The 23,028-nt window shown below is 41.8% G+C and overlaps 1 protein-coding gene across 1 annotated transcript in view; it reads left to right on the plus strand.

Moving 5' to 3' along the window:
- Positions 1-23,028, plus strand: part of LOC140200352 (dedicator of cytokinesis protein 2-like) — a 699,328-nt gene that overhangs the window by 652,578 nt on the left and 23,722 nt on the right. The window contains exons 41-45 of the mRNA XM_072263559.1: positions 1,054-1,195; positions 8,639-8,720; positions 14,561-14,645; positions 16,517-16,603; positions 18,362-18,538. Of these exons, the coding sequence (XP_072119660.1) occupies positions 1,054-1,195; positions 8,639-8,720; positions 14,561-14,645; positions 16,517-16,603; positions 18,362-18,538 (573 nt within the window). The remainder of the gene's footprint in view (positions 1-1,053; positions 1,196-8,638; positions 8,721-14,560; positions 14,646-16,516; positions 16,604-18,361; positions 18,539-23,028) is intronic.

Genomic DNA, 23,028 nt, shown 5'->3' on the forward strand with positions numbered 1-23,028 from the left:
CTAGCTCCCCACATTCTGCTCAGTTCTACTCCTCACTTACACTAGGGGCAATTTCAGATTGCCCAATTCTACTAGTGTATTGTACAAACTGATGGTATGTACTGTAGTTCTCATCTTTATTGTTAATTATTTATAGAATGACAAGATCACTTAACCTCCAATACTAATAGAGATTAGTGTGATTTACACTGAAGTTATTGTTTCTGTATGATGGATATATAATGTTTATGTCACAAAGAAGAGAAAATCTGCAGATGCTAAAAATCCGAGCAACACATACAAAATGCTGGAGGAGCTCAGCAGGCCAGGCAGCATCTAGGAAAAGCATACAGTCAATGTTTTGGTCAGAAACATCGGCTGTACACTTTTCCTAGATGCTGCCTGACCTGTTGAGTTCCTCCAGCATTTTCTGTGTGTTGCTATAATGTTTAGGTGTTTATTTTGGCCCAAAAAGCAAGAACGATGAAAGGCAATATATAGGGCAGTGGTTAATTTGCAATTAAAGTCACTGTGCAGTGTTATTATCCCACTATAAATGGCACATTAAATCAGAGAGAGCAAATAAAGTGTAGAGTCCACAGATCTAGCACAATTCTGAAGAGATGCTTGAAGTACTAAAATTATTTCCAACAGAAAAAAGGGAATTAATAGATTGCTCCTCAAGCTTAGAAAATTTCTTTCGCCATTCACTGATCCATTCTAAAGATTTGATTATGAAGGGTTTAAGTCATCATTTCATTTACTGGTGCTGTGTTCTGATTGGCTGTGTAACATTCACACTTCAGCAATGATATTTCATCAGCTGTGAAAGGCTTAGGAATATCTAGAGTTCTGAAATAATCTGCACAAATGCTAAGTATTTATTATACTGTGAACGGATCATTTTTCTGCTTTCCAATCTGGCCATCATGTTCTTTGAATAACTTTGCTGCCTGAAAGTACCAATACAAGGTAGCTCACATGTCCATGCTCACAGGGTCAAGCGAGACTGGCTCATTTCATGCAACAAGAAAACAGGCTAAGAACAGGGTCTCCTTTTGTTTCATCCCACAGAACAAGGTGTTCATCTACCGTGGGAAGGAGTACGAGCGGAGAGAAGACTTTCAAGGTCAGTTGATGACAGAATTTCCAAATGCAGAGAGGATGAACACAACGTCGCCTCCAGGAAATGACATCAAAAACTCCCCTGGACAGTGTATCCTTTAGGATTGCCTTCTATATGGGTAGCATCAGCAGCTGGATAACAATCTGCTCTTCACTCTGTAGCTGAATATCTTGCAGAGCTGTTCATGGGTCTGCTATTGTCAATTTTGTTTAATGATGATTGAGGTTCTGTATCAGTTTATCCCAATATCCCACTGCCATTCTCATTATAAAAGCAAATTAATAGTTGATCCATATATCCCAGGTCTAGATGTTAAAGAACAGTGGAGTATTTAATACGGCTGCCTCACAGATTCAGGCTTTCATCCTGACCTTGGGCAGTGCACCTCTGTTGTTTTCTCATTCTTTATGACCAGATGTCTGTTCTCAAAAATGCACTGGTAAGTAAATGGGTTATTGTAACTTACCTCTAAACAGTGAATGTCAATGACAAGAATAATCAAAGGAGAGTTGGGCTGTTTAGGATAGAATAAGTTGCCAATGTACAGTGGAAAAAAGAAGGGTCTGTAATTTCATACTTTTATCATAAGAGTTATCATTGCTCTGCAGTGCTAAATGCGTGATGGCTACTCTTCCAAAATCTAGCTCCATTGAAGTTAGTATATTGTGCATTGAATACCATTGACTAAGGATGAAGTTACAGCCCCACAAAACAAATAAATTTTACAGAATTGTGGCCTGTATGATATTCAGAACCATGCTGATAAATGTTGTGAGCAAGGACTCCCAGGGAGCAAGCCTCCTACAGACTGAGTGGTTAGTGAAGGCAATTTGGCTCACAGTCAATTGCTAGATTCATGATTGATGAAAATCAGAAAAAAAAAGCTGCAGATGCTGGAAATCCTCAAATAAAAACAGAAATTTTCCCATAGTGGGGAGATGGCGGCACGACACAGCTCGCAGCGGCCACTCCGGTGGTGATGTCTGTTATTTGTCAAGTAGGGTGCCGTGCACGATCCTGATTTGAAGGAGACGGATGTGACAGCACGGAGGAACATCTGGTGAAACTTCTGCAATGCCTGCTTCGCTGCTGCTGTTACTGTGTGGTCCAAAATCTCCGGAGGAGAAGGCCCCAAGTCCTCGGCTTTGCTTGTTGCTCGGCGGCCGGGGAGGGGTCGAAGCGCTTGGCAGAGGATGGTGCTTGGAGAGGCTGTGTCAGAGGGGCTGGTCGGAGGCTCGAAGTTTTCGGACGGACTCAGAGTCCGCTGCGGTCAGGTGCTTCTAGTGGTGCTGCATAGGCAAGTTGGTGGCACTTGGAGGTTCATGGTGGGGAAAGTTCCTCCCTTCTGCCGCCTGCATGGGTTGATGAGTCTATCGGGACTTTGAGATTTTTTTTACCGTGCCCATGGTCTGCTCTTTATCAAATTATGGTATTGCTTTGCACTGTTGTAACTATATGTTATAATTACATGGTTTTGTCAGTTTTAGTCTTGGTTTGTCCTGTGTTTTCTTGTGATATCATTCTGGAGGAACATTGTATCATTTTTTAATGCATACATTTCTAAATGACAGTAAATGAAGACTGTGTGTCCACATAATCTAAATTGCAAGCAATGCTCGGCAGGTTAAACTGCATCTGTGCAAAGAAAAACAATTAAAGCTGCAAGTGTGGGACCCTTATTTGCCTGTTAACCCAGTCTATTTCCAGGGACACTGCCTGAGCTGCTGAGACTTTGCAGCATTTGTTGTTTTGAGTACCATGGTATCATAGCAGTTAGAGTGCTATTACATGTCTGTTCAGAAGTCAGAGTACAATTCCAGCATCCTCGTAAGAAAGTCTGTCTGTTCTACATGTGACTGCATTGTTTTCCACAGCAGCTCTGGTTTCCTCCCACAGTCCAAAGACATACCAGTTAGTAGGTTAATTGGTCATTGTAAATTGTCCTGTAATTTGGTTAATATACAATAGGTGGGTTGCTGGGTGATGCAGCAAGTTGAGCCAGAATGCCTGATCTAAATAAGTAAACTAACCTTTGTGTGATCCCACACCAGTTACCCGGATGAGAAAGTGTGAAAAATGATTTTTTTTTAGGATTAGTATAAGAGAGAGCTTTGTCAACAGAAAAGAGGAGGAGGAGATGGCGGCGCGACGCAGTCTGCAGCGGCCACACCGGTGAGTGATACCTGTTATCTGTCAAGTTTTGTGCCGTGCACAATCCTGATTTGATGGAGACAGATGTGAGAGCACAGAGGAACATTTGGTGAAACTTCTGAAATGCCTGTTTCGCTGCCGCTGCTACTATGTGATCCAGAATCTCCGGAGGGGAAGGCCCTGAGTCCTCGGCTTTGCTTGTTGCTTGGCGGATGGGGCAAGGTCGAAGCGCTCGGCAGAGATGGTGTCGGTGTTCGATGATGGAGGGCTGGTCGGAGGCCCGAAGTTTTCGGACGGACACAGAATCGGCTGTTTCCAGGGTGCTGCATCGGCAAGTTTGCCACGCTGGAGGTTTATGGCAGGGAGAGTATCTCCCTTCTGCCGTCTGCATGAGATGTTGGGCTATCGGGACTCTGAGACTTTTTTTTTACCGTGCCCATGGTCTGCTCTTTATCAAATTACGGTATTGCTTTGCACTGTTGTAACTGTATGTTTTAATTATGTGGTTTTGTCAGTTTTAGTCTTGTTTTGTCCTGTGTTTCTGTGATATCATACTGGAGGAACATTGTATCATTTCCTAATGCATGCATTTCTAAATGACAATAAATGAGGACTGAGTGTCCTCTTAATCTAATCTAATCTAAATGTGGTGGGCCAAAGGGCCAATTTCCATGGTATATATCTCTGAGTGTGCACTAGTCTGCACCCAAGCTAAATTCATCCTGTATTCTAATACCTAAAATCATTATCCTTCAGATACACTGTGTACAGATGAGCAAATTTCTGCAATACTGAGTGTGGGAAATGACACTCATGCATCTGGAGTTTTCAGATCAAACTCCTGCTTATTTACTGACTCAACTGATCACAACATGACCACTAATAACTGGGCCACTATTGACATTCTGTGGTAGCTGTAAATAGATAGCACCTTGTTATTGATATAGAGAAACTGTGTGAATCCATTGGAAGTTAGCATGAATATTAGACAGACGGTGATAGATCAAATATAGAATTTTCAACAGTGCCAAGAGCATGAAACACTTTACTGCGTGGAATATTGAAACAGAGCCTTGACACATTTAGCTGGGAGCTTGATGCACATGTACAGTATTGCGTATGGAAAAAGGGGGAGATGAAAGGGGGAAGATAGGAAAAACTAATTCGCCTGAGAGAAACTTAAAAGAAATAAAATCACCATCTCAATCAGTTTTGCCAAATGGTTGCTTTTGTAGCATTTCCTGTGCCAGGACCCTGCTACTTATATGGATGAGCCAATATCAATATCAATTTAAAATCTAAAGACTCTACAGATCATTGGCCCGAGGTGCTTTCTTCCCTGCATTTCTGTTTTCACCATTGACAACTTTGTCTCTTGCCTAGATATGAGGATTTGATCTAGTTGGGATTTGGTATTGACCCAGATGAAACAGTCTTGTAGCAAGACGAATGAGTAGCACACACGTGATGTAAAAGTAAAAGGTTGAAGATGCCGAAATTTAAATAAAAACTGAAAATGCTGGAAGCACTCAGCAGATAAGGCAGCATCTGTGAAGGAAGAGGCGGGGTTAATGATTCAGGTCAATAATCTTTCATCTGATAGAGGAATGTCTCAGCTAAGATGCACAACTTAATCAGAGGATTAACATCTCATATTTCACCCGTGTAGTCCACCTGAACATTGCATTCTCCAACTTTGGAAAATAAAGATAGGCTTTATTTGTCAGATGTACATTGAAACATACAGTGAAATGCATTGTTTGCATCAAATCAAATCAGCAAAAATTGTGCTGGGCAACCCATAAGGGTCACTACACTTCCAGCCCCAACATAACATAGCCACAGTCCACGAACTCTGGAACTGTCATAGTGTTTTGCTAACCGTCATGTTACCATACTGCCCCAAGTTCCAGTGCCTGCTTCCTTTCTGTTCCTTTTCTCTTTCTTCCAATCCAACCCAATCCAGCCCTATCACACTGTTTCTTTCCTCCCCTCCACCCAGTCCATTTGACCATCATCACACACTCCTCCCACATGGTCCCCTTCCTCGCTGTTCCAGCCCACCCTTCCCACCTCCCTCAATTGATCCCATTCTCTCCCATCAGATTTAATAATCTTCTGCCCTCTGTCACTTCCACCTGTCATCTTCCAACTTCTGATATCACTCCCACTCTCCTCTTTTCCCCACCTGCCTATCACCTCCTCACTTGTGGGTTGACTTGCCATTTCTTCTACAAACGCTGCCTAACCTAGTAGAATATAGTATTAATGGTAAGACTCTTGGCAGTGTGGAGGATCAAAGGGATCTTGGGGTTCGGGTCCATAGCTGCTGCAGAGGTTGACTCTATGGTTAAGAAGGCATATGGTGGGGCTGGCTGGTGGCACAACGACGTCAGCGCCGGACCCGGGAGTGGAGGTTCCCGGGTTCGAAACTAGTCAGGTCCGCACCCGAGTATGCTTTCCATCCGTGCCAGGTTGAGTGTCAAGATCGCAACTGGACCTCGTAAAATAAAGGGAAAATACTGTGAAAATGTCTGTGTGAGGAGTGGCACGTCACACAGTCTCTCTCTCTCTCGCTCTGCGCCTTGTAAAAGCCAGGAAAAAGACATCATCATGGATGCATACACGGATACGCAGACACACACGCACAGTCGCGCTCACACGCATACGCAGACGCACACACACAGACTCACGTGCACGCAGGCACATGCCAAAAAAAAAAAGAAGGCATACGATTCATTGTTCTTCCTGAATCGTGGGATTGAGTTTAAGAGCTGAGAGGTAATGTTGGAGCTCTATCGGACCCTGGTCAGACCCCATTTGGAGTACTGTGCTCAGTTCTGGTCACCTCACTACAGGAAGGATGTGAAAACAATAGAAAGGGTGCAGAGGAGATTTACAGGGATGTTGCCTGGATTGAGGAGCATGCCTTATGAGAATAAGTTGAGTGAACTCTGCCTTTTCTCCTTGGAGTGACGGAGGGAGAGGTGACCTGATAGAGGTGTATAAGATGATGAGAGGTATTGCTCATGTGGATAGTCAGAGGCTTTTTCCCAGGGCTGAAATGGCTAGCACAAGAGGGCACAGTTTTAAGGTGCTTGGAAGTAGGTACAGAGGGGATGTCAGGGGGAAGCTGTTCGTTTTTTTAAAATGCAGAGAGTGGTGAGTGCTTGGAATGGGCTGCCAGCAACAGTGGTGGAGGCAGATATGATAGGATCTTTTAAGAGGTTCCTGGATGGGTACATGGAGCTTAGAAAAATAAAGGGCTATGGGTAACCTGAGGTAATCTCTAAGGTAAGGACATGTTTGACACAGCTTTGTAGGCCGAAGGGCCTGTATTGTGCCATAGGTTTTCTATGTTTCTATGTTTCTAACCTACCCTTCACCCTTTTTTATTCTGGCTTTTTCCTTTCTATCTTTCAGTCCAGCCGAAGGGTCTCAACCCGAACATCAACTCTCCATTTCCTTCCATAAACCTGCAGAGTTACTCCAGCATTTCGGGTGTTGTTCCAGATTCCAGCATTTCCAGTATCTAGTGTCCTCATTGGACACAATTAAGAACTCTCATTTTCATGTCTTTTGGGGAAAGTAGCCGCCTTTCCACTGGGCCAACTCAATCACTTTACCACTGAAACCTGTGCCAGCACTCTGTATATTGTGAGAAAGAGCAGCCGCTAGTCAAAACCCGAAAAAAGACTTTGTTGCAGCAGTCTAAAAGTAAATGATCATTATAAGAGTAGAAGCAGGACAGAAACTTTGGGATCGATCAAGGATTAAGCTCCCCCTTTGTAATTCCTTTAACAATAACGATACGGGATTAATTTACAAAAATAATTTTATGGTTTCCATGGAGTGCCAATTAATCTCCAGTTGCTTGTTGCTAAGCAGGCACTGATTATGCTTAAAGGGGTTCTACTATTTTGGGAAATCTGTATTAGCAAGGACTATGGTGAACAACCGTTTGGCAGTCCAACTCACCAGTTGGTTTGGCTCCCAGACAGAGTCCGACACCGGCCTTTCAGCGTGGTGCTGACAAAATGGTTGCAAAAGGCAGGTGCTATAGATGCTGAAAATCTCCAGTTAAAAGAGAAAATAGAGAGTGTATTCATCAGCGCAGGCAGCATCTGTGGAGAGAGATATGGGGTTAATGTTTCTTGTTGGTGACCTTTCATCAGAATTGGGGAGGTTTAGAGATGGACCAGTTCTAAGATGCAAAGAAAAAGGGAAGTGAAGGGAAGAAAATAGAAGGGAAGGTCTATGATAGGGTAGAAGAAGGAGAGATCTTTTGACAACGTGAGACGAGAGTGTAAGGTTAATGGGACAAGTAACTAAAGGAACGGAGGCTAAATGGGTGAAGGTAAAATTGAGAATGGATTTTGGTGGATACTAAAAAAACACCAGTGACCTAACAATAATGACAACAGCAATAACAATTTATCAGGATCTTTTACAAAGAAGGCCATTCAGCCCATCATGTTTAAGCTGGTTTCAGAGCCAATTCTCTGTAACTTATCTTTTACATTTCAATGCACTCTACACATTTTATAAAAGCTATGTAGCATTACTCTCCTTAAAAGTAATTGAATTATTAATTACTTCCTTTTGCCTTTTCACTTCCGAATCCTTCAACCAAATGATTCTTCAGCACAACCTGTAATAGTGAGTCTGTGTTTGATTAAATATAGCGGGCCGCATCTACCACACAAAGTGCCATTAAGTGTTGACAAAGCTCTCATATCCTGTTTAATGTGCTTTAATAAGGCTTAGTTCAATGTTAAGCTCGTTATGACTGAATTTATTGGTTGAGCTGCTATTCTGCATAGCTGCTTTGAGGTACAAAGATTTGAATTTCTGCATTTGTTTAGGTCGTACAGCAAGGAAACAGGCCCTCCAGCACAGACTTCCTGCTGAGTTTGAAATACCATCTACAGAGATCCAACACCCCATATTCCCATTAACACCCTCCAGATTCTACCATTTATCCACACAGTAGCTAACTAACCTACTTACCAACATCTCTAGAATGTGGGACGAACCTGGAGCATTTGGAAGAAACCCACACGGTCACAGGGAGAACGCAGACAGCAGCAGAGGTCAGGATTGAACCCAAATCATTGGACCTGTGGGGCAACAGCTCGACTAGTTGCAGCACTATGGCATTCTCATCGTTGCTGTTATTGTTAGAATCCTCAAGTGCAGGAGTGGAAATTTGTCGGATCAGTTACTCAGTAGTCTTAACCACTATCAACCAACACCCCCACCTCCCCAGTGCCATTTTCCTCCTTTTGCCTTCCCAATTCACCAGAGTAGGAGTCATGAGCATTTATAACTGTAACTGTTACACTGTGCTGCTTACTGTATCCTTAACCTGTGTTCACACAGTCATACAGTGCTTCACTGTCCAACCAGTCCTCGAGGAGCAGTCCCGTTTCAAGAACAAGCCAGTGCCTGACCAGGTTATCAAGTAAGTATGACTGTAGCTTACCGGGACTGTAAGAAACAACATGTCTCATTCTTCAAGATCATTCCCAGATCATCACTTTTGTGCTGTCAGCTCCGTCTTGGCATTTGATAGATGAGGAATGATATGTATACTACAATTCCAACCGTGGAATGGCACTACATTTGGGATTCAGGAATATCCCTCTTATCCTTTGCTGAAAAAGGGCATGGGTGTGTGATTTGGAGGGACAGGATGCCCAATATGTTAAGTTGAGACAGGGGACCATGTTCATATCAAGGCAGATTAGAAGAAGCCTTTGTTCACACCTTTGGGACAAGTTGCTGATAAACAGGATGCATTCTCCAACTTTCTAACATCAGGACTAAAGAGTCACAGCTTTGATAGGGCAGCCATGGTTTGCTCTGTACCCTCTCACAGGATTCCTGTAGAGCTTAAAACACAAGGAATACTAATTACCTAAAGTTACTTGAGATTTACTTCCGGCTACTATGCTAGTGGGGTCCCAAGGGGAGTGCAGTTTTGTGGGTGAAACACTGAGATCCCACTTCACCATTTTGATGTGTCAGAGATCCAAGGAAGAATCCTGAAGAAAAGCACGGTTGTTCTTAATATCCTCAGCTTGAAAACAAAGGGACATCCCTTTAAAAACAGATGAGGAGGAATTCCTTCAGTCAGTAGCGGCACATTTGTGGAATTCATTGTCACAGAGGGCTGTGAAGGCCAGGTTATTCAGTATATTTAAGGCAGAGGTTGATAGGTTCAAGATTGGCAAAGGGGTTAAGGGTTACAGGGAGAAGGTGAGAGAATGGAGTTGAAAGAAAATCAGCCGTGACTGAATGGTAAAGCACGCTCAATGAGTCATATGGCCTAAATTCTGCTCCTGTATCTTGGAGTTTTTGGGGTTTATGACAGAGCTAGGAACATCTAGAACAGGGTTCCCAATTTATTTTATGCCATGGACCCCTACCATTAACTGAGGGGTCTATGGATTCCAGGCTGGGAACCCCTGGTCTAGAATATCCTCTAGAATCAGAAAGGATAATTAGTTAATTGTCTAAATATTTAATTTGATCTTTTTCTAATAGCTCCAATGCTGGAGAAGCAAACTGCTTTATCGAAGAACTATTATCAAACTAGACCCCAATCCAGAACTATTCAAGTAGATACAAAAGAAAATGCTTCCCAGTTGTTGTAGGAAAGGAGAAGCAATAGGAAGTGTGTGGGTACATAGAAGTCCTATATAATTGAGGTCTTAAATTACCAGTGGTAAGCTCAAGATCTGAGAGGACATTAAAGGGAGGAGGGACTAGAGAAAATGCTATCTACCAAGGAGAGGAATAGGAGGACTGATTTTCAGAAGTAAGATAAGGTGAAAGATGGATAGGTTGAGTAAGAGACCTGCTGAAGAAAGGTTTGTACTGCATAAATGATTGACCAGAAGACTGGAATCAGTGTCCATGTGTACTACCTATCCCACACTCCAGGTTTACCTCCAGGCTAGACATCTCCACTGACTTTCCTTTGGCTGTGGGTTATATGTATTATACCTGTACCCAAGTCACCCTTAACCCCTAGGCCCCAGCATCACATCCTTGGGCGAGTCTTGCAGTTCTTGCTGCAGGACCAGGAGGATAATGTTTGGTGGATCAATAGATTTTGCATCTACCTCCAGCCATGGTTTCTGTGCCAAATCCGTGGTTCCTTTCTCAGGGGCTTTGAGAGAACAGGCTAGCTTGACATTTAGAACAGGAGGTTTGATCATGATATTCAAATACTCTGAACATAGGGGATGCTTCCAACTTTTAAAGCTGTGCTGCCCTCTTGTGCTCACTCTGTGAAATGTATTTATAAACTCTTCCCACTGACAGGTTTGGTATGGATGGTATCTCTGATGGTTGTCCATAGTGAGCAATATCAGAATAGCTGTCCATCATTTGGCAGAGAGATCATTATGGAGAATGACTGTGAGGAAAGAGGATGTCAGACACAGAATAAAATGGACTGTGGATCATTGTGCAAGGCCACCAAACAAATTCCAACCCTTTTGACTTGGACAGAGAATGGCACAAAAACTGCACCTCCATTTCCCAAAATGTTTCTGACTGATACAAAGGACTTAGCCTGAAGGCAGAAATTACATTTGCCATGCTACCAGAGTCCAGGTCTAATCTGTATGCTTTTAAGCCAATAGTCTTAGGGAACCTATGAGCTTCAAACCACTGAGAAACATTATGGTAGTGTTGCTGTGATAGGGATATGTAATACCAGTCTGTATATTAAACTACTGTATTATCCTTGTCCCTGTGTAAAGGTGCTGCGTTATCTCTGCACATATGTAAGGAGCTTTGTTGTCTTAGTCCCCATGTCAAGGAACGTTCTGCATATAAAGTTCATTCAATAAGATTTTTTGCCCCAACAGTTAACTCTGTTTTAGATTGTCATTCTAGGGAAAGAAGATAATGCTCTGGCTGCATTGCTTATTTTATCAACATTACTTTCCCTTGGCAGAGTGTAGTAATCTACACATTAAAATTACTATGTTCTAGCCTGCAGCCAACCCATCCCTATTGAAACAGTAACGAAATATGTGCATTGGAAATTATTTCCCATTGCAGAAAACTTGATGTGTTGAAAGTTGACAAATATTTAACAGTGCATGTTAAGTGAGTGAAACCACATATATTATCTCTAGAGAGTGGATAAAGGGAAGCTATTCCACGGGGTTGAAGATTATTTGGATACAGGCATAACAAGAAAAAAAGAAGCAAAACTGTGGATTGTATGTGGCATGATGATGTACAGGGAGTGTGGGGCAAGTGGATATTTGAAAACATTCCAATCTCCTAGGCACTCATTTATCCAGTGTACACCTCTCCAAAGGAGTTCCATCCTCTTCCACTAGGCCTTGCTTCTGAAAATATAATCCTCTAGTCAACCCTTGCTTCTCTGTTCTTTCTCGGTAACTAGGATCTTCTCCAGTTCCACCTCCCGTCCAAACATCTCAGATCTTGTATTTATACAACTAGAGCTTGAAAGTATTACCTCAGTAAATATGGCTAATGGAAGATAGTGATACAACATGTGTCATGGTGTGCACCCACAGACAACTGAACCCAAGTGGAACAACAAGGAACGCCCATGTTGAGACAGCAACAAGGGTATACTCATCAGAACTCCAACTGAACTTTAATGGCTTGATCGAGTGACACAGTGAGACAAATTATTATCGAAACACAGACACAAAAGGACCCTGCGATGAGCCATAATCGAGAGTCTGCTTTAAATAAATTAAACAATCACCTGTAATTAACTTGTCAAGATGAAACAGAAAGCTTAGTAACTCCAGTAAATGCAGGTGTCCGAGAAGATAGAAATCCATTGCTTCATGACTTGCCACGAAGACCCACCGGCCAGCCTCCATCCCTAAGGCCAGCACTTGGCGGCCCAGGGAAACTTGAAACGGGCCTAGGAAATTTGAAACAGTGCTGGAAAACTTAGGGCTATTGCAAATATAACTTAGAAACATTGTCAAATTCGGAAAGAGAGTCAAACTCAGAAATATAACTCGGGAACATGGAATAGTTCTTGGAAATCTGGAGGGTCACGGGAGACACAGAAACCTTAATGACATTGAACATAAACGAGAGAAAATCTGCAGATGCTGGAACATAGACGAGGGAAGCTCGAAACCTCGACTTGGGACGAGCACTGAGAATAGAAAGCACACTTGTGTCCAGCCGGCCGATGTTCAAGTCAGTGTTGTACGTCCGCTTGGTCCATTTATGGAGCAGACTCCTGCCATGGTGTGTGCTGACAGACGACTGAACCCAGGTGCGGAGCAACGACAAACTCCCACTTTGAGACAAACAAGTTTATTCATCAGAATCCCAACTGAATTTTGGTGGCTTGACCAAGTAACACAGAGAGATGAATCATTCTCGAACCACAGACACAACAACACCTCACAATGAGTGCTGATTGAGAGTCTGTTTGAAATAATCACCTGTATTTAACTTGACAAGATTAAACAGAAAACACCAGAGCTTAGTGGCTCTAGTTTAGACAACAATTAGTAAACACACATGCTTGAGAAACCTAGAAACCCAACGCTCTATGGCTCGCCGCGGAGGCCCACAGGGCGCATGACAATCTGCCTGCCTGCAACAGCATCTTGGGGATGTAGACACACCAGACATATCCAACAGTTGACCTGGTCCACTGCCCTGAGCACAGATCTGTCATTAAAGATAAATATGCTGTATACTTTCTTGTTGCTTTATTTCTGCATTTATGGCATTAATGTGCTGATTTCGATATAGCTGAACTGTGTTAACAAGCATTAACATTACATGAATTAGAGACAGTAACTACAGTTGCAGTATAGGTTCAATAGGTACGTTTAATGTCAGAGAAATATATACAATATACATCCAGAATATTGTTGACAGGATTAGAACAGTGTATCCAAATAATGATTAAATTGCTAGAAAAAAATAAAAGTTTGAGTCTATTAATTTTTTTTCAGTTTCTTCATATTTGGCTTTTGTAACTCTGGTCAGAAACCAGAAGCAGGTCATGTTAATAAAATTCAAAGTCACTCCCCACTCTTCACTACAACTGTCCTTCCAACCTATGGCTAGAAAATAAGACAACCAGTGGCTTCCCTTTACTGTCCCCACATTTCTTCAATTAATGAATTTTAGCAATATTCCAACCTCAGTGTTATAAATAAAATTCTACGATGTTGATCCGTCCCAGTCAGTCTAATTTCCCTGTTGCATGAGTACTCAATGCTCTCTGGTCAGTTAATATATAACTCCTCAATAGCCTATACACTTCCCACCTGATCTAAAAAGACCTATGCTGTTTTTATTGGGGTCATACCTAATTCATAGACTTAATGGCTAAAAGCATTTATTACACAGAAAGCATGCTTAATATGACAACTCTTCTTTCCAAGACTGCAAGAAATTGCAGACACTTGTGAACAGAAAATCAGCCTTCCCTCCATTGACTCTGTCTGCACTCCCTGCTGTCTTAAGAAATCCACCAACATAATCAGGGATTGCTCCCACCCTGGTCATTCTTTCTTCTTCTCCAACCTTCCTATCAGGCAGGAGATAGCAAAGTTTCAGAACGTGCACCACCAGACCCAAAGACAGCTTCTATCTCACTGTTATAACAGTCTTGAGCAAATTAATTATGAACTCTTGGTCTTTCGATTTACCTTGTCATGACCGTGCAAATTATTTGTCTCCCTGCACTGCTACTTTTTCTGTATCTGTAACACTAAACCCTGTAGTCCCTTTTTATTTTCCTTTTGAACAACCTTGATGAACTTGCATATGGAATCATCTGCATGGATGGTATGTAAGCAAATGCTTTTCACTGTATCTTGGTACCTGTGTCGATAATAAACTGATTACCAATTACTTTACTTGTGCACACTCTAAAGATATACTGCTTTAGATAGCCCATTCACATAGACCTTCAACTGAAGAAATCCTCAGAGAAGTAGAGTTCTAGACAGACCAATTGATTGAATAGACAACCGGAGTTTTGTCTTGTTCTTGGCATTTTACCTTTTCACCCACAGGCCTGAGTATAAGAAAAGTCACAGTAAAGAGGGAAAATGACTTTGAATTTTATCAGCATGATTTAATTCAGTTTTCTAATCTAACAGTTTTTTATCTTGTGTGTTAGTAATAGATAGGAACTCATTCATTTGTAACAACGGAATGCTTGCTTAAGAGGTGAGGGTATAGTGTGATTAATTATATGGTGTTCCTGCAGCTTTGGGCTTCATTCTGTATGTCACTTCATGCCTTTGGTTTCCACAGCTTCTACAAGGCAAATTATGTGCAGAAATTTCAGTATTCCAGGCCGGTCCGGAAAGGAGTAGTAGACCCAGACAACGAATTTGCTGTAAGATGCATATATTTATTATGTTAACTAAGATTAATAAAATCTACATTTTCTTTAGATAAATGAGGCCTTTCTTTGTCAGAGAAAGTACTGAGCACTAAGCACTGCTAAAATAGGACAAAGAGATTCTCTTTCCAATTCATGTTGGGATTGCCACATGTACATTTAATTTTTTTCTTTGAGAGTGTTTTATTTTAGTTTATTCATTTATTTAGTGACACAGTGAGAAGTAGCCCCTCTGGCCCTTTGAGCCATGCTGCCCAGCAACTCCACAATCCAGATTGACCTTAACTTAATCAATGGAAAATTTACAATGACTAATTAAACTACCCAGTACATCTTTGGACTGTGGGAGGAAACTGGAGCACCTGGGAAAAGCTCACGCATTCCACAGGGAAGACATACAGACTCTTCACAGAGTGGCACAGCAATTGAATTCTGAACGACGGAAAGCCTGGAGCAGTAATAGCATCCAGTGGCCATACCTTGGAGCCCTCTCAAACTGTTCATGTAATTTATATTTGCCATGTTTGTAACACCCTTCAAAGTTCAAAGTACATTTATTAACAAATTATGTACACTATATACAACCTTGAGATTTGTCTCCTTACAGACAGCCACAAAACAAAGAAACCTGATAGAATCCATTAAAAAAAAATGTCAAATACCCAATGTGCAAAAAAAGGAACAAATCGTGCAAACAATAAAATGTAAACTATTAACACTCAGAACTAAAGTTCATGAAAGTGAGTTCACAGCAATGAAGCCAGTCATCACTGTAGCCAGTCCTGGAGTCCATTAGTTGCAGACCACAGCCTCAGTTCAGTGTAGAGACAAGTAAACCTTGCCGAGCAGCAAGGTGAACATCGACCCTAACCTCACCTTTGGCCCCAACACTCTGACCTTTTCAATCTGGCAAGCACGCTTAAATCAGCCAAACATTGGCTCATTAATCAGTCTTGGGCCCAGGCCCTGACACATTGATTCGGCCCGTACACAACCTATCCAGTCTGGCCCCACATTTAAATCAGTAAAACATTGGCTCATTACTCACTTTTGGACCCAGGCCCTGACACATTGATTCGGCCCAGTCTGGCCCCGCATTTAAATCAGTCAAACATCAGCTAGTTCCTGGCTGGCTCTCGGGCCTGGGCCCCTCTGCCTTGACTCAGCCTTATTTTTGTCTCAAATCTACTGCTTTGAATCAGCTCCAAGTCCATTCCAGCAGTGGCCAAACATCGGCTCATTTATCACTCTTGGGCCTGGGCCCCACTGCCTGATTAGGCCCGTTCACACCATGCTGCAACTACCCTGCACCTTTAAGACTTCATTTTACACCACAGAAATGATAGGTTGTATGGACAATTCAAAAGCTCAACTCCAAAAAGGAAGTTACAGACTATTGAGTGCAGTGATTGTTGTCCAGTAAAAGTTTGATTAATAGAGTAGTTAGTCGATTTACTTGCTGCCATTAAGGCATCGCTATGTTTCACTAGTGCCATCTTAAACCAGAACACTTTGTGCTGCTGCAGCAGAAAATTACTCTTCATTGTGTTTATAGCTCAGTGATGCACACCCATGGCAATAAACTTGAGATATGATAACAACTCTCTCCACCCAAAACTTTTATACTTTAGTTTGGGAGTAAAACTATGGTTGGTTAATACTACCTCTGTCCTAATGAACCCATGTCATTGCATTATTAGCCCCTCTTCCTGCAACTACTTGTTCTACAGTGGTAGAAACCTTCTAGATGTTTTGCTGTTAGACTATCACTTGTACAAAAACTCTATGTGTCATTGTGTCAAGACAACAGGTATAGTCATAATTCGGAACAAGTGATTAATTTAACATTGATTTATCTCTTACAGTCTATGTGGATTGAAAGGACCACCTTTCTCACAGTTTATAAACTACCTGGCATTCTCCGTTGGTTTGAAGTCAATTCTATTTCTCCTGTGAGTACAAAATTGCTCAGATCAATCAACTCATGAATGTCTTCTGTAGGGTTCACACTTGACAGGTAACACCATACTTACTTGATAATTAAGCTCAGAACATTGCATTTACATGGTAACTGTATGTACAAACATTTGTATAACACTACACTCAACTGGTATTTTAATCTACAGCACCAAACTGACCTGGTAGCCATGACTACAACACCACACTCAGCTGGTAACTGTGCTTATACCCAACAACCAACAATCCCCAAGTTAGGTCAGCTTCAAAAATCAAACAAGTCCAGTTATACTCTATACTTTGAGGAACATACTCCACAACATTGAACATAATCAGTGTGAGAATGCAAGTGGCATGGTTAATTCTTAAATTACAGATACATATCTCCTTATTCCTGAAGCTTATTCCATTAAAATGTAAAGCTTGGACAGTATTGCAAATCTGTTGGTTTCTGGTACATGACAGAAAAATGTTCTCTTTCAAGCTGACAGCAGATGTTCTGCAAGGTAAATAACCTTCAGTTTTTATTATAAACTCTTGCTGTCTGCCTGAGATTACCTTGTTTCCCACTAAAGGTCTAAAATGAAGTGCAGTACATTTAGATTAGATTAGATTAGATTAGATTCAACTTTATTGTCATTGTGCCGAGTACAGATACAAAGCCAATGAAATGAATTTAGCATCTGATCAGAAATGCAAAGAATAATATTATTTACAAAATAACTGCGAATAAAAAAAGTGCTACAGCACACAAATATAGAAGTACTGAGACAGTACAATACAGATGCAATACTACTTAGCGCTGTGATGAGAGGTTCAGCAGTGTCACAGCCTCAGGGAAGAAGCTCCATTTAATGCAAAAGTTTAAAAAAAGTTGCAGATGCTTGGAATCGGAAATAAAAACAGAAACTTAGAAATATTCAGCAGGTCAGACTGCTTCTTGGTAGAGACAAACAAGGCTATCATTTCAGATGGCATACTTATCACGTTGCCTTTGAGAGGCGTACAGACCACAATCAGCATCAGAATCAGGATTAGTATCATCAGCATATGTCACAAAATCTCTTGTCTTTGTGGCAGCAGTACAATGCAATACATAATAACAGAAAAAAGCTGTGAAATACAGTAAATATATATATACATAAAATAATTAAATAAGTAGTGCAAAAATAGAATAAAAAAGTAGTGAGGTAGTGGTCATAAGTTCAATGTCCAATGAGAGATCAGATGGCAGTGGGGAAGAAGCCGTTCCTGAATCATTGAGTATTTGCTTTCAGGCTTCTGTATCTCCTTCCTCATGGTAGCAATGAGAACAAGGCATGACTTGGTTGATGTGGGTCCTTAATTTGGGATGCCACCTTTTTGAGGCATCACTCCTTGAAGATGTCCTGGATTCTGTGGAGGCTGGTGCCCATGATGGATCTGACTCTTTGCAGCTTATTTTGATCCTGTGCAGTAGCATCACTATACCAGATGGTGATGCAACCAGTTAGAAAGCTCTCCACAGTCCAACTGTAGAATTTTTCAAGTGTTTTTGGTGACATACAAAATCTTGTCAAATTTCTAATGAAATATAGTCACTGTCATGTCTTCTTTGTAGCTGCATCAATATGTTGGGTGCAGATTAGATCCTCAGAGGATGAAATACCAGAAATGGCTGGCAGGAATGCACCTTGTTTAGTCTTGTATCTGTGCTGCCTTCCCTGTGAGCTACCGATGATATTCTCAATGGCAACTTCTTTCCTGCATTACAGAGCACCATCAGCCCACTGGAAAATGCAATTGAAACAATGGAGAAAACAAATGAAAAGATCCTAACCTTGATCACCCAGTACCAGGGGGATGAGAACCTCCCCATCAACCCACTCTCCATGCTGCTCAACGGTATCGTTGACCCAGCAGTCATGGGTGGGTTTGCCAAGTATGAGAAGGTAAAGTATTTATTGGTTTATTCAATCATCCCTTGAATGACAATAGAATAAATCATTCCAGCAAGGCAATAATTCTCAGAGAGCTAACTCCAAAGAAAGAGTCTAACTACAGAGAAGAATGAAACATAAAAGACTAAAATTCAATCTGTGAACTATCATCTCAAATAGTTCTGCTCCAATACTGGCTCAGTGAGTACATATCTGTTACTGTATTACACAGCTTTTAAGATTTTGTGCTTGTTTTTTAGTAGTATTTGTTAGAACAGAGAATCCCATATATGGTTGATTTGAGTTGTTCACCGATCCTGGCAGTGTACTTGCCAACGTTTCATCACCATGCGAGGAACATTAGCAGTGCATTGACAATGTCTGCTTGCATAGTGACGAAATGTTTACAGCAAGTTGCCAAGACTGGGGAACAACACAACCTGACCATCAACCACCCGAACTACACTTCTTCCAAATTATTTCCAATCCCATATATGTCTGTTATATACCATTTACTGTAGCAGTCTGAATTGATCGGTTATTGTGAATGCCCATGGAATACTCAGCTTTATAAGAAGTCAAGGAAAGTTTACTAAAGATCTGGTAAGACTTTGGCTGGAGATTTATGTTTATTTCTGGCCAGCACTTGAGTAGGATATCCAGAGTACAGAAGAGAGTTACAGCTTTGGCAACAATGATGATGGACTTTGGTTATTAGGGGAGAGGGATAAGAAGGGAAGTGATGGAGGGATTGCAAAACAAGGATGGGAGTTTCATCTTCTGAACCAAGTGAGTTTGAATATGCAGATACTGACACAGACATGACATGTGCACGCGCAGACACAGTATATACATTTACACACATTATACAGGCTTCCCCCACCATCTGAAGGTAGAGCGTTCCTGTGAAACGGTTCATAAGCTGGAATGTCGTAAAGCGAAGAAGCAATTACCATTTATTTATATGGGAAAATTTTGTGAGCGTTCGCAGACCCAAAAAATAACCTACAAAATCATGCCAAATAACACATAAAACCTAAAATAACAGTAACATATAGTAAAAGCAGCAATGATATGATAAATACACAGCCTATATAAAGTAGAAATATTTTTCCACAATCATTGCCTGAACTGTTCTCTGTAGCGAAAATCTCACGCCAGCGCCATCGGCAAAAAATCTCATGCAAGCGCTCTCGGCAAAAACACGGCGCAAGTGCTGTTGGCAGGAACACTCTCTCCAGTAATCTTTAAGCTATGAAGCTGCCAAATCATACCAAATAACACGTAAAAATACACAGCCTATATAAAGTAGAAATAATGTATGTACAGTGTAGTATCATGGGAATTGGGAAGACATCGAGCACACTGATGATGGTGTTTTAAGCTGAGTCGTCGCAGGTTGGGGTGGTGCAGTGGCTCCCACCCTCCCAGCCGCCGACTGATACATTGCTGCAAAGAATGCAGCGATACAGCGGTCGCCGGGAGGCACACAGCACATCTTTAAGAAAAAAGCAGAAATAAACATGCTAATTAATTACATGCCGGGCAGCACCTAATTAATTAGCTTGCTTATTTCGGCTTTTTTCTTAAAGATATGCTGTGTGCCTCCCGGCTACCGGTGCATGCTCTGCAAATCGGTATCTGTCCGCGGCCTGGGGGTTGGGGTGGTGGGACACTGGGGTGTCGTCTGTTTCCATCAGGGCAGGCAGGTCATCTTCTTCTATGTCTGCCTGCCTCGATGTCGAAGGTCGAGGTTCGTCGTCTGCTGTGGCTGATGTGGAAGTCTTGAAAAACAACAGTATGCTTGACTGTTGACACTCGCGCATTTTTCTATCATACAGTTCTTTGTAAGGACTCAAACCATCTTGCAAATATGCCCTGAACCAAAGTACCCTTTCAAAATTAAAGTCGAACTTTATCATTACTCATTCGGTTTCGATTGTTATTCTTTCCTCTTCCAATTGCATCAGCTCTTCATCAATCAGTTCTTGGTCATGGGATGCCAAAATCTCTTCAACATCAGCTTCGTCAACTTCCACAAGCCAAACTCACTTTGTCCTTACTTCGTTCACCATGATCAAAATGCTTAATTATGTCTAGTTTTACACTGAGTGTAACACCCTTACGAGCTCTTTTAGGCTTTTCTGATACTTTAGAACTCATCTTGCTAACGGCTGCTCACAGGCACGTGTTTAAACAATGCCAGCAAGAATGCAGTTCCGAATCTGGGGGGAGAGCGGCAGTTCGGGGCGCGCGCTGCCTTTTATCATGCGCTGATTTTTTTCACGCGCTGCCTTTTATCGAACACCTTCTGTTAGCGAAAACAGGGAACTAATGTAGGTCTTTCCTAACAGTGAAGTTTCGTAAAGCGAGCGTTCGAAAAGCGGGGGACACCTGTATACATGCACATGCCCACTTGTACACACACACACACACACACACACACACACACACGTATAATACACACTCTGAGATATTTCTTTTGATGTGACCTATTAAATGTCACATAACATTAGATGGCTATGCCCACAGAAGCAGATGAGGTTAGTGCAACATTAGATTCCTTCAAGCTTCATTAGGGAGAGAATAACATCCAATTACAGGTGATGACAAAGATGTAATGTGAAAATGTAACAGAGTGCATCAAATGTCCTAATAATGCTCAGGTGCAGGTAGCATAAGAACACTAAAGGAACATGATGGAGATTGATCATAAAGTCATTCTGTGAAAGTAATCTGAGTTTATAGAACACTGCAGTACACAGAATGCATCTGATCCAAAGCATGATTAAAATATCTATGAACTGGCTTCTACTGCTCTAACCAATCATGGTCCAGAGTAAGTAATGAGTTCGGACTATGTTACAGTTAAGAGTTGGTCGCCTCTACAGATTGATCTCGCATAGTGATATAAAACTCCCAGAGTTTTTACAAGTAAACTGTAAATAAAAGAAGGCAATGGTTTAGCAGTGGTCCTGAATGTAGACTCAACCAAGACATTGCAATTTTTGTGGGATGGTGCCTTTACATTCAACTGAAGAGGGCATAAATCCTCAAGACATAGGTGCGGAATTAAGCAATTTGGTCCATCGTGTCTGCTCTGCCATTCAATCGTGGCTGATCCTTTTTTTCCACTCTTCAACTCCATTCCCCGGCCTTCTTCCCGTAACCTTCGATGGTGTGGCCATTCAAGAATTTATCAATCTTACCGCAAATCACCCAATGACCCAGCTTCTACAGTTGCCTGTGGCAACAAATTTCTCATATTCATCACACTTTGGCTACAGAAATTTCTCCACATTGCTGCTTTAAATTGATGCCCCTCTATCCTGAGGCTGTGCCCTCTTGTCCTAGACACCCCCACCATGGGAAACATCCTTTCCACAGTACTCTGTCTAGGCCTGTCAACATTTGAAAGGTTTCAATGAGATCCCCCCACATCCTTCTAAATTCTGGTGAGAACAGACCCAGAATCATCAAACGTTCCTCTTATGATAATCCTTTCATTTCTTGAATCATCCTTGTCAATCTCTGTGAACCATCTCCAAAGCCAGAACATATTTTCTTAGATAAGGAGCCCAAAACTGTTCATAATACTCAAGGCAAGGCTTCACCAGTGCCTTATAGAGCTTCAGCATCACATACCTGCTGTATTCTAGACCTCTTGAAATGAATTGCAACATTGTATTTGACTCCTCAACCGACTCAGCCTGCAAGTTAACCTTTAGGGTATTCTGCACAAAGATTTTAAGTCCCTTTGCATCTCAGAATTTTGGATTTTCTCCCCATTTAGAAAATAGCCTGCACATTTATTTCTACTACCAAAGTGCGTGATCATGCATTATCCAACATTGTACTTCATTTGCCACTCTCCTGCCCATTCTCTTAATCTGTCTAAGTCCTTCTGCAGCCTTTCTGTTTCCTAAACACTGCCTGACCCTCTACTAATCTTCGTATCATCTGCAAATATGGCAATAAGGCCACCTATTCCGTCATCTAAGCCAGAGGTCCCCAACCACCAGGCCGCGGACCAGTACCGGGCCGCAGAGCATGCGCTACCGGGCCGCGAGGAAATTATATGATTTGGCGATATGAGTTAGCTGCACCTTTCCTCATTCCCTGTCATGGGCCACTGTCGAACTATTACGCACATGAGGTCATTACGCGTCCATGACAGCGCAGGAAGGAGATCAACTCCTCGAGCTTGCAAATGACGGCGGGCTGTGAAGTATGTTTGACATAACATCTCTGCCGGCATTCCGGATCAAAGTCAAGGCTAAATATCCTGAGATAGCCACAAAAGCACTGAAAACGTTGCTTCCATTTCTAACATATCTCTGCGATGAATGCAACGAAAACTAAATTGCGGAATAGACTGGACATAAGGAACCTCGTTCGAGTATCACTGTCTCCCATCACCCCTCGATAGGACCGTCTTGAGCCCAGGGCTCCCACTGATTCAGCAATATTGGTGCGTTGCAATGATTTTAAATATTCATATG

This window comes from Mobula birostris, chromosome 7 (genome assembly GCF_030028105.1).
Source record: "Mobula birostris isolate sMobBir1 chromosome 7, sMobBir1.hap1, whole genome shotgun sequence".
NCBI classification, from domain to species: Eukaryota; Metazoa; Chordata; class Chondrichthyes; order Myliobatiformes; family Myliobatidae; genus Mobula; species Mobula birostris.